Below are 17378 nucleotides of genomic sequence, written 5' to 3'. Positions count from 1 at the left end.
GTAGACTTTGAGGTTTCAAAAGTCCACACCAGGCCCAGTCTCTCTCTGCCTGTAGATCAGGATGTAGCTCTCATCTACTACTCCAGTGTCTGCATACATGCTGCTGTGCTCTCCACCATGCTGATAAATAAACTAACCCTCTGAAACTGTAAGCAAGCTACCAATTAAATACTTTCTTTTGTAAGAGATGCATTTGGTTGTAGCAATAGAACAGTAACTAAGACAGCTGTGTTAGTTATATATTAAAACTATGAAAAAAACCTTGTTGCAACACATTTCTCTATAATGTTTAAGATTGCTGGAAAAGGCCATAGTTCTCTCTCAGTAGTAGATGTTGTGGCATACAATAAAGAACATTAGACTCAAAGAAAAGAGAAAATAGATAGCAAGTGATTTTCATAACAGAATGTCGAGCTAGCTGCAGCACGTGTTGCATCATGTAGAGACTTTACTGGAACTGGTATGCTAAGCTAGTTGAAGATCATAAACCAAAGACTAACAAGATTACTATGGCTGTTGTCTCAAGAATGGGAGATAAGAGGCGAACAAAAGTAGGAAAACTAGCTAAAAATTTATTTGAATAGTTTGGGCAAAAAAAATGATGGCCTGTACCAGAGAGGAACCGATGGAATTAAATAGTATTGGTGAGATGACAAAGTTAAAATTGATTGGACTTGCTATTGGGTTGAATTGAGAGAGAAAAATAAAAGTCTAGTGATTAACTTTAGAAATAAAGTAGTCTATGGCTCTGTCAGAAAAAATAGGGACGGTGCAGGCTGGGAGGAGATGACCAGGAATTCTGTGTGAGTGTAGGGCTTGGTGAGCAGACAGCTGACAGATGATGCTCATCAGCAGGGTGCCGGTATCAGTGAATGAAGGAATGGCTGACAGACCCGAAAAGGAAGTATAGACAGTAACAGCTTGAAAGAGGTCAAGGACTGTAGTTAATTCTCTATTATTATTTTTGAGGTGCTGAGAAACAAATCAGATCTTGTGCATTCTAGGCAAGAACTCCTCCACTGAGTATACTATTGTGACTCATATATATGGTCATTTCTGTCTGCTTTTAGCCAAATCTTATTTTGATAGAACTGAGCTGGTCAGGGTTTAGAGAGATAAGAAGAAATATATTTGTGTGTGTATGTTTCTTTCTATCAGAATCTACCTGTATCTAAAAACGTTTCTGTTACTAATGTATAGAAGTCAGATGCAATGGTTCGCGCCTGTAATTCCAGAATTTTGGAGACTGAGGCAGAGGATGACTCTGAGTTCAAGGGTAATCTGGACTGTAGAGGGGGATCCTGTTTTCTTAAATAAAAAAGAACAATACTACTTTATGCAGTTGCTGTTTCATCAAAAGTATTATAATTGTTTAACAAACCTTTTCATTTCATCTCTTGTATAAAATTCAAAATAATTTCCTCTCTGTCTGTCTGTCTCTCCCTCTCTCTTTCTGTTATACACACACACACACACACACACACACACACACACACACACACAGTGTATGCCATCGGGGTACCTTGTATTTGTAAAAACTTTGTTCCTGTTCCATTCACTTGCTTTTTTGAATTTAAGAGAGAAAGGACATGAAGTAAGTAGGGAAGTGGGAAAGGATCTAGGAGTAGTTGGAGGAGAAGAAAAAATATACCAAAATATACAAAATATACAAAAATATACCAAAAATATATGAAATTTTCAAGAAAGAATATAAACAAAAAAAACCCCACAACAACAACAAAAATACAAACAATAACTGTAGGGAAAGGGCTTGGATGCCAGGGTAAGGTTACACATACCTAACGCTGGGCTTTTTTAAAGCAACCTAAGGAAGGTGGAGTTTATTTTGACTCTCAGTCCCAGGTGAGGACAGAGTAGCAGGAAATTGAAGCAGCTGGTCACATGACCTCCAAAACCCGGAAGCAGAGACTGGCAAATACTTGTGCTTCATCTGCAGGCCGGAAGAGGGCCCAGATCTCATTATAGATGGTTGTGAACCACCATGTGGTTGCTGGGGATTTTGAACTCAGGACCTCTAGAAGAGTAACTAGTGCTCCTAACCTCTGAATCATCTCTCCAGCCCCTAAAGCTGGGCTTTCACAGAAACAAAAATCAAAAAACCAATCTCAGGGACCATCCCATTCTTCAATGACTGGCATTTTCCATGTAGCTTTTATTTTTTATTTCAGGTTTATTCCCTGCTGTTGCAAGTACTCATTCAGAAAAACAAAACAAAACAAAACAGATGACTACAAAACATACAAATTCCCTTCTATTCCCTCTAATAGAAGAAAAAAGGACAGAAATGAATGAATAGAAATATAGGGTCCATACTGTTGAAACTGCTGACTAAACAACACGGTGTAGGACACTGAGCTAGGGACAAAGAGTGAGACACGCTCTAAGCTTGGTGTGCTGAATCCATGAGCTGTGGGCCATGTGCACCCCAGGATATTTATGAATGTGGCTCAGCACAGTTGTAGATGACAGCATCATATTACAGTGTCAAGAGATTGACACTCCTATAACTCTGTTGATCCCATCACTATAATTTTGAACTCTGGCTTTAACAAAACTTAAAGATTAGTGAGAAAGATACCAAATTGTTTCATACTTTGTTTCAGCAGTACAGGGTAATGGTCTATTTGGCTTTCCTCTGAGTAACAATTTGAAATCTGTGTTAATCTCTTTCCACACTGTGGTACAAGACTAACCATTTAAGCCACCTAGCGACATTATGTAATGCAGAAGTGAATTGCAAGTTCAGTTCTATGAAGTCATGTCCTTTTACAAAACATTAATATTTTAAAGGCTGCGAAAGGAAACCTTGTTTAAGATTGTACATGTTCCCTGTAATCAGAATTATCCTCACCAAGGTCATAGGACCAGCAGGTTGCATAAGCATGAACAATTCCTCTTTGCTGTTAAAAGGGGTCCTTTACTGAATGACCACAAGGTTCTTTTCATTTGGTTGTATTTCTTTCCCTCTGCACACTCACAGTAGCTTCATGAGATGCCAGATCTTAGTTTCTGATGTTACCCTGGGTAAGAGCACAGGCTCCCTGCCTGTGTTAGATCCCGCAGTATTGCCCAGACTGGAGCCATTTTATCTTTTGTGCTCCTGTGAGCCTCTTTGGTCTGATCTGTTTTCTTCTAGCAATGGGTCTTTTGTCCTTTTAGTCCCACAGCTTAATAAAAAGTGGTTTTAGAGCTGCCCCAACACTACATCTGATGTCCCCAGCACTAAATAAATACCCTAGGGGAGTTGGGCTGGAAATTAGAGAGACTCAATGAGATAGAAATACACCAAAGGGAATTTGCAAGCCATGGCTTTTTTTCTTCACAAAGCTGAGATCCATTGAAATATTAATTTTGAATTAAAGGTAAACTTAGAGGCTGTGCTAGTTAGATATGCTGAGAAACTGAAACTTCCATAATATGGTTTGTCTAAGAGCTGAGAAGATAGCTTAGTGTTTTTCAAACTGATTGATGATGTTTTAGAGATGTCTGTTTCATTACTTTGCTGGCTTAGATGTTAACCAGAAGTAATCCTGATGTGTCTTATCTTCCTTCTGAAATTGAAGCATGCTTTATTCTTCAGAATCTGCCTAGTAAATTGTGCTCATTCCTACCACTGGACCTGGAAATAAAACAGGAAGTAGATGATAGTATAGTAACTTGAAAACAGTGTTTTAGTGACCTTGTTCTAAGAGGAAGCAGGATTTGGTTTTTCTGTATCCTTATATAATGGTTCCAACAATTAATACCATCTATATGAACATTTCCCAGCATAATGTTTTTTAAACCAATTGGTTTTGGTATCTAAAGATGTTATTCAGTTGTATAAAAACAATACAGTAGTAGGTATAATAGTTAAGGGGCACAGCATTACAATTATAAATTTTAGGAAAAACTTGTTCAGTAGCTTTTATTGTAGAACCTAAGTGATTTTTGTTGATAAGTAAAGTCTTTTTTTCTAATGTTGTGAATAATACCAGTCATAATTCTGTGGTGTTATATAAAATCCAACCCTAACTGCAGTGATTTATATCAACAACTATTTATCTTTATGTCAGTTCAGAGATTCCATATCCAGCTATAACCTGGGTTCAGATCTGTGCCACACCTTTCATTCATTCATTCATGCTTTTCTTCTGATAGATGATAGAAACAAAGTCAGATCACAAATGTTCCTTATGACCAGGACCAAATGGGAAAGGATGTACATCACCTGGTCTACTGAGGAGGAAGTGAGCAGATGAGCTTAGTGTCTGTCACAGCCTTGCCATGGGTTTGACAGAATTAACTGATGAGCATCCTATGTTTTCCAGCTAGCCCTTCCATTTCACTTCTCTTCTTTCACAAGTGACTTCACATTGTCATTGTTACAAAACTAATTGTCTGGGGCTCCAGTAAACATACATCTTATAATAGTAAAGACACTGGCTAATAAACATAGGCCTTGACTTTTTGTTAATTTTTTTTACCCAAGAACCTTAATGTACTGTTCTGCTAACTTGATTGCAATTCACAAAAAACAAAACAACAACAAAAACTGTTCCTGTTCTGTGCAGCTCAGTCTTTAATCTTAACTTCCCAATGTACATTTCTGAACAAACCAACCCAGTACCCAGCATGGCCTCATTATTCAATGCACCTGACCAATTCAGTGGAAAAGCGAGGGAGAAAGAGAGAGGGGAGTGGATAATGACAATGCCTTATTATTTCAAGTACCTGTTAAAATGTGTCTATCTTTAAGGCACTTTTCTACAGCATGTTCCTTTCATTCATGTCTTAGTCTCCTGGTTTGACATTTGTATCCTAATTCTTGAAAATTATGTAATTTGGTAATCTATAATGTTTAGCCTACATTTCTTCCCTTCTTAAGAAATAATTACATATCAAAATAGCTAACTGAATGTGTTTACCTGTGTAAAGAAATGTTAGAAGTGTGGCCAGATGGCATTTACAGATATTATTATAACACTGCCATAAGTTGAGTAAATGGCCTACCACGTCAGTACAGTTAGGATGACTCGTTTGTCAGTCCAGTCATAGTCATTACTTAGACATAATTTATAGCAGACTTTAGGCCCGATAGAAATGACAAAAATAAATGGAATAAAAATACCTGTTTGGGGAATTGTCTAGAATGATGAATACCATTGAGATGACATCATTATCAAATATGAATTATGGCAATTTTCCACACTATGCAGTTATCTTTTTAAAAAGAAAAATCACTGCTGAAGAGACAGTTTTGAATTAATGAAACTTTACTGCATAAAATCAGTAAGCACACCCAGCTATTCCTCTCGAATTATACGGAGAGTTTATGATATCTCAGACACTGTCTCATCTTGTCTGTGAGCCAGCATTGCTTAATGACAGCTCCTCTGTAATTGTCTTGGAGTGCTGACTGAGGTTTGTACTCTTTAGCTTTCTTTTCTCATAGGAACTGTAAATCTGTATATGATGGTTACCAAATTTCCTTGTGGCTCCACACCAGCTATCAAGTCCTGCAGGCTGCTTCCATTTTTTTTTTTTTTTCATGTTTGCAGCTGGGAAAATTATTTTTAAAAAGAAGTTTCAAACAATTTTTTTTAGTTTGTACAATGTAAATCACATTAGATCTCATGCCTACTTTAATCCCTCCCACAGTTTCGCAATGTCATAACATAGATTTCCTCCATAGGCTCAGATGCATCATGTGCCACCCCCTCGTCACTCTTGGTACACTGCCCTTGGTTCTCCTTGGGTCTCGTGTCTACTGTCTGGCATGCTTCTCTTCCCACCGGGAACAGAAACTTCTTATAGAAGCCTCTCCTGGTCATGCTGTCTAGAGTGGCCTCCCTCTGGTGCTCTCCAACTGATGATGCTTATTGTCCTCAGTAGTTCTGTTTTTATTTTTGTAGTTATTATCTTCCTCTCTGTCGACATGGATATATAATGAACACAAAGTGCCAAGTACTTTGACAAGATATGTTATTCAAATGTTTGAGGAACAAGTGAATAAATTAATGACGTTTATTCTTTAACTTCATAGTTTAATCTCATAGACATTCAACCTTCATTTTAATTTGATTTATGGGTGTCTTAGTTTTCCATTGCTGTGAAAAGACACGGTTTTTTGAGACATGGTATCTCTGTGTAGCCCTGACTGTCCTGGACTCCAACTTTGTAAACCACTTCCCAAGTGGGATGACAGGCGTGCACCATCGCACCCAGTGAACACAGCAACTCTTATGAAAGAAAACATTTTTGGGGGCTGGTTTTACAATTTCACAGATTTAGTTCACTATGATCATGACAGGGAGCATGGCAGAGTGCAGGCAGACATGGTGCTGGAGAGGGAGCTGAGAGTTCTACATCTTGATTTGCAGGAAGCAAGGAGAGATTGTGCATCACCCTGGGTGTAGCTTAAACAGAGGAGACCTCAAAGCCTGCCCACACAGTGATAGACTTCTTCAGCAAGACCACACCTACTCCAACAAGGCCACACATCTCCTAATAGCACCACTCCCTATGAGCCAAGCATTGAAACACATGATCTATTCAGGCCATTCCTATTCAGACCACCACAATGAAGGGGAAAGCATTATGTTTTGAGACTGACTTGTTGAACACACAATTAAGAGTCCTTAGTAGTCTTTACAGTTTTGTGTTGCTATTCTTCTCATGCTTACACATTTGATTTTATCTGACTCATAAAGTAACTTAAGTGTATTTAAAAAAAAAAAGTATGCCATGTATTTGGAAACTGGGCCATTATTACGTTCTTTATACATGTTTATCTTTTCAAGCCTTTATTTACTATTAAATAGCTCAAAATTGGAAATATTGTATGGGAACTGCTAGCATCTTGCAACAGAATAAAGAGTGTTGTATTTGGCCAAAGCCAACAGGACAGATGTGGAATAAAAACTCATTTAATGAGTTCTTTGCTATTTGGTTAAAATTTATTTGCAGAGCAATTTAACCTAGAGTTTATTACATTATTAGATTACTCATGGACTAAATAATTTGCCATTGTCATAAAGCATGGGACTTAGAGCCAGGATTCAAAATAATGTGTGGCTGACCCTAGAACATTTTTCTATTATATTTGGGGATTTTCCTACTTTAAAAAAAAGTCATAGAAGTTTGTTTTACTCTTGTGTTTTGTTATTTAAAATGTTTGAACTTATATTTGATATCTATTATTGTATTATTATCTTTTTGGTTTCTGTGCAAGGGTTATACATGATTTTCAAAACTGAGTATTTGTTTTTAATTATTGTTGAACACTTGAACATGGAAAACAGTTGGAAATAACCTTTAAAATGAAAAGATGTGTGATTGGATGGATATGGTGTATGTGGCACATATTTTTAATACCAGCATTCAAGAGGCAGAGGAAGGCAGGTCTCTATGACATCAAAGCCAGCCTGGTCTGCATAGTGAGTTCTAAGCTAGGAACAGGCTAGATAGTAAGACCCTGTCTCAAATAACAAACAAAAAAGTATATAGCTAAAAACTAATAAATTTCTGAGAAGAACACAGTTAACTTCAGTAGCTCTATAGAACTAAAAGAACTGAATGAAGAGTAACAGATGTGAACAGCCTAATGAAGGAAAATTGCTGAACACAATTAAATTGCTAGAGTATACTACATGTAACAATTTTCTTAATTTTTGTCAAACACATAATTTGAAATGATTATGTGCTTATAAAAACACAGAATAAAGTGAGGTTTATAATCTGTATTTTCATATTCACAAATATCTCAGTGTTAAAAGCTGAATGTAATTTGATTTTATAGTTTTTTTAAATAAACTAATACATAAGATTAAGATAACTTATCTAGACTATTCTAATTCAACACAGGTCCGACATCTGATTTATCTTCTATCAGAAATCACATGTCGTGTAGTACATTTAATATGTTAAATGTTTGGGGGGGTTACTTAATAGACCTTCCCTTCATTTGTTTGTTTGTTTGGTTGGTTTGGTGTGGTTTTAGTTTTTCTGAGACAGGGTTTCTCTGTGTAGCCTTGGCTGTCCTGGACTCACTTTGTAGACCAGGCTAGCCTCCAACTCACAGACATCTGCCTGCCTCTGCCTCCCAAGTGCTGGGATTACAGGCATGTGCCACCACACCTGGCTTAGACGTTCCTTTCTTATATTTTTATCAAAAATTGGTTAGAATAAGTTAAGCTAAGTTGACAGACTGGAGTCCTGATTTAATTATGGGACAGTTATTTTATATAATATTTAAATGCTAACTGAAGGAAATAACTACTAGGAAAAGTATAAGATCTGGTTATGGGAATTGAAAACAAGAAAGAGGTTGCTCAGTTCTCCTAACTTACTACTGTTGCCAGGGAGACTTGTGTTTGGTTCCCGCATCAGGCAGCCACTACACCTGCCACTCCAGCTCAGGGACCCAGTGCCTGCTGGTCTCCTTCGGCACCCGCACAAATCTGCACAAAGATACACACAAACATAACACACAATTATAAAGAAAATAAATCCTTTTTAAAAGAGAAAGTTATGGATCTTTAAATTTTCTTGAGAAGTACAAATGAGCCAGTTTGGATTGTTGAAGGCTTCGAGTTTATTGCAGCTGTATTCCAGATGTGTTATTCCTCTGCAAATTGAATAGCTAGAAAGAGGAAATCTTTACAAAATTGTGGGTCAGCAACTTCTGGCCAGAAGTTAATTATTTGTTGTTGTTGTTTTTTTTAATTGAAAATAGCTTTTATTTCATACAGTATATTCTGATAAGAGCTCCCTCTTCCCCTTCTCCACCCAGTTCCTCCACTACCCCTCCCATTTCAATCTACCTACCCCCTCTCTGTCTCTTCTTAGAAAATAAGCAGGCATCCAAGGAATAATATTAAAATAAAATAAGGTACAATAAGATAAAAATAAATCAGAATAGGACAGAACAAAAAAAGAGGCAAAGAAGAAGCACAAGAAACACATAGATACAGAGACACACACAGGAATCCCATAAAAACACAAAACCAGAAGCCATAATACATATGCAGAGGACCTGTAAGGAGAGAGAGAGAGAGTGAGAGAGAGAGAGAGAGGAAGGAAGGAAGGAAGGAAGGAAGGAAGGAAGGAAGGAAGGAAGGAAGGAAGGAAGGGAGGGAAGGGAGGGAGGGAGGGAAGGGAGGGAGGGAGGGAAGGGAGGGAGGGAAGGGGAAGAAAGGAAGAAAAAGGAAGAAAAGGAAGAGAGAGAGAAAGAAAAAGGAATGTTCCAACACAACTTTATAAGACAAAGAATCTCCAGAGATACTATCGATTTCATTTTTGTGTTGGCTACTTACTGCTGGGCATGGGACTGCCCTTAAGAGTGGTTTGTTGTGTACTTAAGCATCTTCTGGATATATGCCTAGGAGTGGTGTAGCTGCATCTTAAGGTAGCACTATTCCTAATTGTCTGAGAAAGAGCCAGATTGATTTCCAAAGTGGTTGTATAAGTATATATTCCCAACAGCAATGGAGGAGGGTTCCCCTTTCTCCACATCCTCTCCAGCATGTGTTCTCACTTGAGTTTTTTATCTTAACCATTCTGATGGGTGTAAGGTGAATTCTTAGGGTCGTTTTGATTTGCATTTCCCTGATAGCTAAGGATGTTGAGCATTTCTTTAAGTGTTTCTCTGCTGTTTGCTATTCTTCTATTGAGAATTCCCTGTTTAGCTCTGTACCCCATTTTTTAATTGGATTACTTGATTTATTGCTTTTTTTTTTTTAACTTCTTGAGTTCTTTATATATTCTGAATATTAGCCCTCTGTCAGATAGATACAGGGTTGGTGAAGATCCTTTCCCAGTCCGTAGGCTGTTGTTTTGTTCTGATGACAGTGTCCTTTGCTTTACAGAAGATTTTCAGTTTCATGAGGTTCCATTTATTGATTGTTGATCTTAGAGCCTGTGCTGATGGTGTTCTGTTCAGGAAGTTGTCTCCTGTGCCAGTGAGTTCAAGGCTCTTCCCCACTTTTTCTTTTAACAGGTTTAGTGTGTCTGGTTTTATATTGAGGTCTTTGATCCACTTGGACTTTAGTTTTGTGCAGGGTCATAAGTATGGATCTATTTGCATTTTTATACATGTAGATATCCAGTTAGATCAGCACCATTTGTTGAAGATGCTATGTTTCGCTCAACCATGTTCATAGCAGCTTTATTTGTAATAGCCAGAAGCTGGAAACAACCCAGGTGTCCCTCATTTGAGGAATGGATACAGAAATTGTGGTACACTCACCACAATGGAATACTACCCAGCAATTAAAAACAAGGAAATCATGAAATTTGCAGCAAGTGCTGGGAACTAGAAAAGATCATCCTGAGTGAGGTATCCCAGAAGCAGAAAGACACACATTGTATATACTCACTTATAAGTGGATATTAGACATATAATACAGGATACACATACTAAAATCTGTACACCTAAAGAAGCTAATCAAGGAGGACCCTGAGTAAGATGCTCAATCTTCATTCAGAAAAACAAACGGGATGGACATCGGAAGAAGGAGAAAACAGGAAACGGGACAGGAGCTTACCACAGAGGGCCTCTGAAAGACTCTACCCACCAGGGTATCGAAACAGATGCTGAGACTCATAGTCAAACTTTGGGCAGAGTGCAGGAAATCTTATGAAAGAAGGGGGAGATCGAAAGACCTGGAGGGGACAGGTGTTCCACAAGAAGAGCAACAGAACCAAAAAATGTGGGCCCAGGGGTCTTTTCTGAGACTAATAATCCAACCAAGGACCATGCATGAAAATAACCTGGAACCCCTGCACAGATGTAGCCCATGGCAATTCAGTCTCCAAGAGGGTTCCCTAGTGATGGGAACAGGGACTGTCTCTGACATGAACTCAGTGGCTGGCTCTTTGATCACCTCCCCCTGAGTCGGGGAGCATCCTTACTAGGCCACAGAGGAAGACAATGCAACCAGACCTGATAGACTAGGTTCAGGTGAAGGGGAGGAGGTCCTGCCCCTATCAGTGGACTGGGGGAGGGGCATAGGAGAAGAAGAGGGAGGGAGTGTGGGATTGGGAGGTGATGAGGGAGGGGGCTACAGCTGGGATACAAAGTGAATAAACTGTAATCAATAAAAAATAAATAAATAATTTTAAAAAGTGATTTGTTTCAGAGACTGATACTCCAAGCAAGGACCATTCATGGAGATAACCTAGAACACCCGCACAGATATAATTTACAAATTATTCATTTGTAAATGGCTGTTAGTTGGAGATACCTTCTGTGTTAAAGATAAGGACATATGTCTACTTCTCCTTTCAGCTCTACAACCCCTGCAAACCTGTGCATACTGGCATAGTCTGCAAGTTCATAGGTGGCCAACCCTGATGTGCCTAGGAGGCTTTATTTCCTTGATGACCTCCATTCCCCTTTGACTGTTACAGTCTTTCTACCTTCTCTTCCACAGGGTTCCCTGAGCCCTGAGAGGAGGGATTTGATAGAGACATCCCATTTAGGACTGAGTGTTTCAATATCTTGGACTCCCTGCACATGGTCTGGCTATGGGTCTCTGTGTTTGTTCCCATCAGGTGCAGGAAGAAGCTTCTCTGATGAGGCTGAGCAAGTCACTGATCTATAGGTGTAGCAGAATGTCATTAGTCACAGTGTATATAACACAGTATTCCCTTTTGCCCACACATCATTGCAGTGGGCCATTGGCCTGGTTTGAGGACTTTGACATCTGCTACACCATCAGTACTAGATTCTCACCAGGATTCCTCTCAGATATTCTGTTGTTGTCTTGTGTCATGGAGATCCTGCAGCTTTGGATCTGCAGGACCAGTCCCCTCACTCATTCCAGCAGTTCATAGATGGTGTAGATGTTGGAGTGGGCCAATTCAAAGCCCTGGACCTGGGCCTGTTTGATAGCTAAGTTGGTCAGTCTGCCAGCTCTCCCACACCTGTGTCACCAGGGCCAGTTCTACTGTGCTGCCTAGGAAAGGTGCAAGGTTCGAGTCTTCTCTCCCAGGTGCTACAGCCAGTGTGGAGAGGAGCTAGCTCTGTGCTGCCCTTGGACATCAAGCATGATCCCAGGCAGTTGCCCAGACCAGAGATGTCATCATGGACTTTGATAACATGGGCCATGGGCATCAGCACAGATCCCTGCTTCTGTATGGTTATGGACCTAGACATGCTCCTCAGTGGCCTCATGGCCAGGATGTCCTTTCATCATGCCCTCAGGTGGCAGCACAGGCTACTCACATCAGGCTGTTCCTCACCACCATCAAATCTCTAGTTCTGTTTCTCTTTATAGTGCTTAAACCATTCAGCTTCTCTTCCTCTCCCTCTCTCATCTTTCTACCACATATTTGCACATTATAATAGTACCCATGATGGGTGGGCAGCTCTGGGTGTCTTCAGCCCTCTGGCAGGCAGGCCTCTCCTTCATGGTTAAGTTAATGAGACACTGTATTAACATAAAAAGTGAAAATTATAAATTAGAACTTTTAACATTAAACATTTCATTTCAGACATTATTAACCTTTTAGATTACATTCAGCTCTATCTTTAAAGAATACTGATAGTATCTAATTCAAGAATATGAAGCTTATCAGTAATCATGCCATGATTCTAACATTGTTGTAACTCAAGGGAACTCAGCTGGCTTGGTTTTACTACTTTTTTAGTGAGAGTCTGGGAAGGTTGTCCCTTATATCTTGGGGGGATGGGAGAAGGAAGTTACTGCATAGTGATGATGGTAGTGATGATAGCATGTATTTAATTGGAATTTATTATATAGCATATGTGCTGAATTTTAGATTTATCACAGCAGAATGATAAATCACTTATATTATATAAACTCAAATCTTTGGCTGTACTTAGGTTAGGGATTGGCAATAAATGACTAGAACTATTAAAGTTGAATGAATGTGAGATGTTAAAGGGCCGAGAACATGGTGGTGTGGCTTATGAAGGAAGGGAAAGGGAAAGGGAAAGGCTCAGTCTTTAACATGACTGTGGGAGAAACGTGTGAGCTGGGCACAGTGTGGAGACTGAGACAAAAGGAACACTGTAAGTCAAAGCCAACCTGGTCTGCCTGTGCAGTCAGACGCTGGAGAAGGGTGGCTAATGGATACTCAACCAAGTAAATGTTGAAAATTCCTAGCTGACAAATCTGGAGATTATTAAAATCCTAGGTGATGAACAAAGTCTCCTGGGCAGAGTTTTTTGAACTTGTACTAAACCTAAGAATTTATAGACACTCCCTTGAAATTATATGCAAAAGTTTATATGTGCATTCATATGTGTCTGATTTTCATTAGACGCCATAGGCTCTAGGAACACAAGGTCCCAGGCCAGTGACTAAGAGACACCCCTGAGGCAAGCAATTAAGGAGAAAATTAATTAACATTGTCCAATTAAGGATAATGCAGACTGAAGGTGATCCACACAATGGTGGTAATTAGTTCTGGGAGGGAAGGCTATGTATAGAAAAAGAAAAGCAGGGGCTAGAGAGGTGGTTCAGCTGTTGAGAGTATTTGCTGTCTTCCAAAGACCTTAGTACAGTTCTTAGCAATTGGGATGGCTCACAATGGTAACTCCAGTCAGCTCCCAGAGTTTCAGTGCTCTCTGTCATAGGCACACATGTGGCCTTCATACACAAACTCATAAATAAAAATATAATAAAAATAAAACTTAAAAAAGAAAACCAAAAACAAACCTCTTGTGGCTAGAGAGATGGCTCAGCAGTTAAGAGCACTTGCTGCTTTTGCAGAGGACCTGGATTTGGTGTTCCTAGCACCCACAGGGCAGCTCACAGTGATAATTTTCAGTACTAGGGAACCTGACACCCTCTTCTGGGTTTCATAGGGACTTAAATAAAAATAAATCTTCAAAAAAAAAAAAAATCCAAAATACTATCCTAGACTGGGATGAACCTTGAAAACATTGTTTTAAAGAAGGAAGGGTGAAGCAAAGGTCCAGACTAGAATGTGATAGCTTCTTGTAGTTCCCAAAGGAGTAAGAATCAGTTAAGGAAGAAATGAGGATGACCAAGAAAATACAGAACCAATAGGGAGAAGTGTTTGTGTTGGAGACCAGCTAAGTGTTAAGCATAACTGAAAGGTCTTTATGGGGTTTTTAGCCTGGAGGAGTTGTTCTTGACTTTAAAGCAATTTCAGTGAGGTGTGAAAAACAGAAACCACATCACAAGGGGCAGATGGGTAGAAAAGGACGGTAGCCAGAGTCAGCATTGGAGTAAAAGCTTTTTTTGAGGACTTTTTTGTGTCAGAATCTATACCAAGGTTTTCTTTATTTAAATTGACGTTGTTTTTTTATATATATATATATACCTTCATATAACTGTGTAAGAATTCTCTTATGACTCCCATTTTTGGATTAGCAAATAGAGAGTTATAGAGATTGAGTTCTGCTCAGGATCATGTGGTCAGCAACTGTGACAAAACCCTGGCAGCCTGGCTCCTGAACATCCGTTTCCCCTCATTTTTGAGAAAGTATTGCAGTGGAGTTGACTGAATCTCCTGTAGCCAAGCCTGGCCTTGAACTCACACCCTGATCCTCCCAACTCCACTTTAAAAAGCTGGGGTCAGAGGCAAATGTCACCATGCCATGCCTGAGCCCTCAGTTTTTGTCACTATCATATTTTTTATTAAATGTTTATTTTTATATTAATTATAGTTTATTCACTTTGTTTCCCAGCTTTAGCTCCCTCCCACATTTACCCTCATCTCCTCCCATTCTCCTCTCCAAGTCCACTGATAGGGAGGTCTTCCTCCCCTTCCATCTAACCCTACCTTTTCAGTTCTCATCAGGACTGGCTTCATTGTCTTCCTCTGTGGCCTGGCAAGGCTGCTCCCAGGAAGTAATCGAAGAGCCAGCCACCGAGTTCATGTCAGATATAGTCCCTGTTCCCCTTACTAGGGAACCCAGTTGGATACTGTATCACAATCAAATATGAGACAAACTAAAGAAAAGGGTGATTCCTGTGAAGTTTAAAGTGAATGTAAATGTTCTTATAAAAAGTGAGAAAAAGGCAATTTTGAGCATTTTTTTTTTCCTTAAAAAATAGAACCAAAAACTAAAAAGTTACCAGTAGACAGTTGGGGAACCTGGATAGAAGACTTCTGATTATATCATGTTATGTTTAATGTTGGCCTCATATTGAGTATCAGGGGTTTTATTCAAATTAAAGCTGGAGAGAAGCCATTCCTAAACACACAGCTGTTTTTCTCTTAGAAGTGTTCTGTACAAGCTTTTTAAGTAACTAGTTTTAGGAGTGTAAAGGTTGAAGCCTAGTGCCTGGTCTAGCATGAACTCTGTCACTGACCTACATCCCCACACCTTTCTTTCAATTACTTTTAAAGCATAATAGTTAGACTCCATATTGTAGGACAGTGTTATCTCAAGATAAAAAGAACTTCACAGAAAATGTTAGCTTGTAGATTTCTGTAATCTTATTGCTGGTAGTAATATTAGTACAGCTGTTTTGAGATTATTTGATGTTTACTCTAGGATAGAACACGTACTTTGTGTTAATATTAAGAACCAAGGTCTTTTAGGAAAATTACTTTTTTAAAAGTCAACACAAGCCTGGCAGTGGTAATGCACACCTTTAATCCCAGCACTCAGGAGACAGAGGCAGGCGGACCTCAGAGTTTGAGGCCAGCATCTTTACCAGAAACTTTCTCTGATCTTGAGTAATCCATTCTTTTCCTTCAGAATTGTAGGTAACTGTTGTGAAGGCTTTAAGGCAAAGGGAAGTGTTGTGAGCCCACCATTTCAGTTTCTGATAGGAGCAAATACAGAATAGATAAAATATCCATTTATACTTAAGGCCTACAGGTATAGAATATGTGTAGGAGAGTTGTAAGTTATAGTTACTATACATTTTTTACAATATTGTTCGTGGAAAGGTTCATAATATTATCATAATAAGAATTTAATAGGCTTGTTAAATTTTATGGTGTTTTGTATAGTGCCAAGTATTGTGGAGATTACAGTGGAGAAAAACGTGATTTCTATTCTCAGAATGCTTAGGTGTATGTATATTTTCAAAACACAGTGTGTAAACATTAAGGTTATATGTGTATACATTGGGATATTTATACATACGAGAATTACAATGTTTCAGAGTATGATATGTGATAAGGGGTTTTGTGGTAGTTTGAATGAGAATGACCCTGTAGGTTCATATATTTGAATATAATTTGGTTCTATGTCAGTGGACATTTTAGGAAGGATTAGCAGGTGTGGCTTTGTTGGAATAGGTGTGTCACTGGGTGTGGGGTAGAGGTTTCAAAAGGCCATGCCAGGCCCAGTCTTCCTCTTTCTCCGTGAGCTCCAGGCTGCTGCTCTAACATCATGCATACTACCATGCTTTCTGCCATGATGGTCATGGCCTAACCCTCTGAAACTGCAATCAGTTCCCAGTGAAATACTTTCTTTTATAAATTTCCATGATCGTGGTGTCTCCTCACAACAAAATGGAACAATAATTAAGATTCAGAGAAGAGAGAGTCTGTTTACTTGAAATGATACAAGCCTACTAAGGGTCAAGTGACACTTGAGCAGGATTCTAAAAGGATGGCTAGGATTTCAGTAAGAGTCTATATAAGTGGTGATAAAATAATTCCATCCCTGGTCATGGTCCCAGATCAACTAAGTCACTTAAAAGTTACATAAATTCAACTACATTACTGCATTCTTTTTATCTTCAGCTTTGTTACCCATAATGTTGGAATTACAAAAAAATTATCAGAGAGGTTTATAGGCTATGAGACACTATGTCATCAACATACTTTGTAAACTGTGAAATCTTCCATAACTGAGCTCTTGGATTTATGTGGAACCTGTGAAATATAGTTGGAGTTATTTCCCCAAAGGCAAGAAACTTGGGAAATATGTTATTTGTGTCATTTGATTGTTCTTTTTTTTTTCATTTAAAAAAAAGGAGTTAAATAATTTCTTAAATGCTAATATTGAGTATAGTTTATTTTTGTGAAAAATCCTTAATATTCTCTTCTTTTACAGATTATCTTGCTAATCATGGGCGGTTAAATGAATCTGAAGCCAGGAGAAAATTCTGGCAAATTCTATCTGCTGTTGATTATTGCCATGGCCGGAAGATTGTGCATCGTGACCTGAAAGCTGAAAATCTCCTGCTGGATAACAACATGAATATCAAAATAGCAGGTAGTTGGGACACAGCTGTCTCAGAAATGGTCGGAGAGGGCTACCGTTCCTAGTGTGTGGAAAGAACCCTGCGTGCAGGGACAGGCTTAGCCACATGTGCTTGCCTCTCAGTCCTGAGCGAGACTGTGAGAGAAGAGAATATGTTCATGACTAATATATAGTAGTGGAGGTCTGAGTTGCATCCAGATTTCTTGGGAGG

General features: G+C 38.9%; 1 protein-coding gene across 5 annotated transcripts in view; it reads left to right on the top strand.

The window, feature by feature from the left end:
- The window catches only part of Sik2 (salt inducible kinase 2), a 106632-nt gene that overhangs the window by 50185 nt on the left and 39069 nt on the right, over nucleotides 1-17378 (top strand). For all 5 annotated transcript variants that reach the window (XM_055621753.1, XM_055621754.1, XM_055621752.1 and 2 more), the window contains exon 4: nucleotides 17018-17179. In XM_055621753.1, the coding sequence (XP_055477728.1) occupies nucleotides 17018-17179 (162 nt within the window). The remainder of the gene's footprint in view (nucleotides 1-17017; nucleotides 17180-17378) is intronic.

Source organism: Psammomys obesus, unplaced genomic scaffold, assembly GCF_907164565.1.
Source record: "Psammomys obesus unplaced genomic scaffold, mPsaObe1.curated_primary_1811, whole genome shotgun sequence".
In the NCBI taxonomy this organism is placed as follows: Eukaryota; Metazoa; Chordata; class Mammalia; order Rodentia; family Muridae; genus Psammomys; species Psammomys obesus.
Note: the sequence above shows the minus strand (reverse complement) of the source record. Positions and strands in the feature narration are given on the sequence as shown.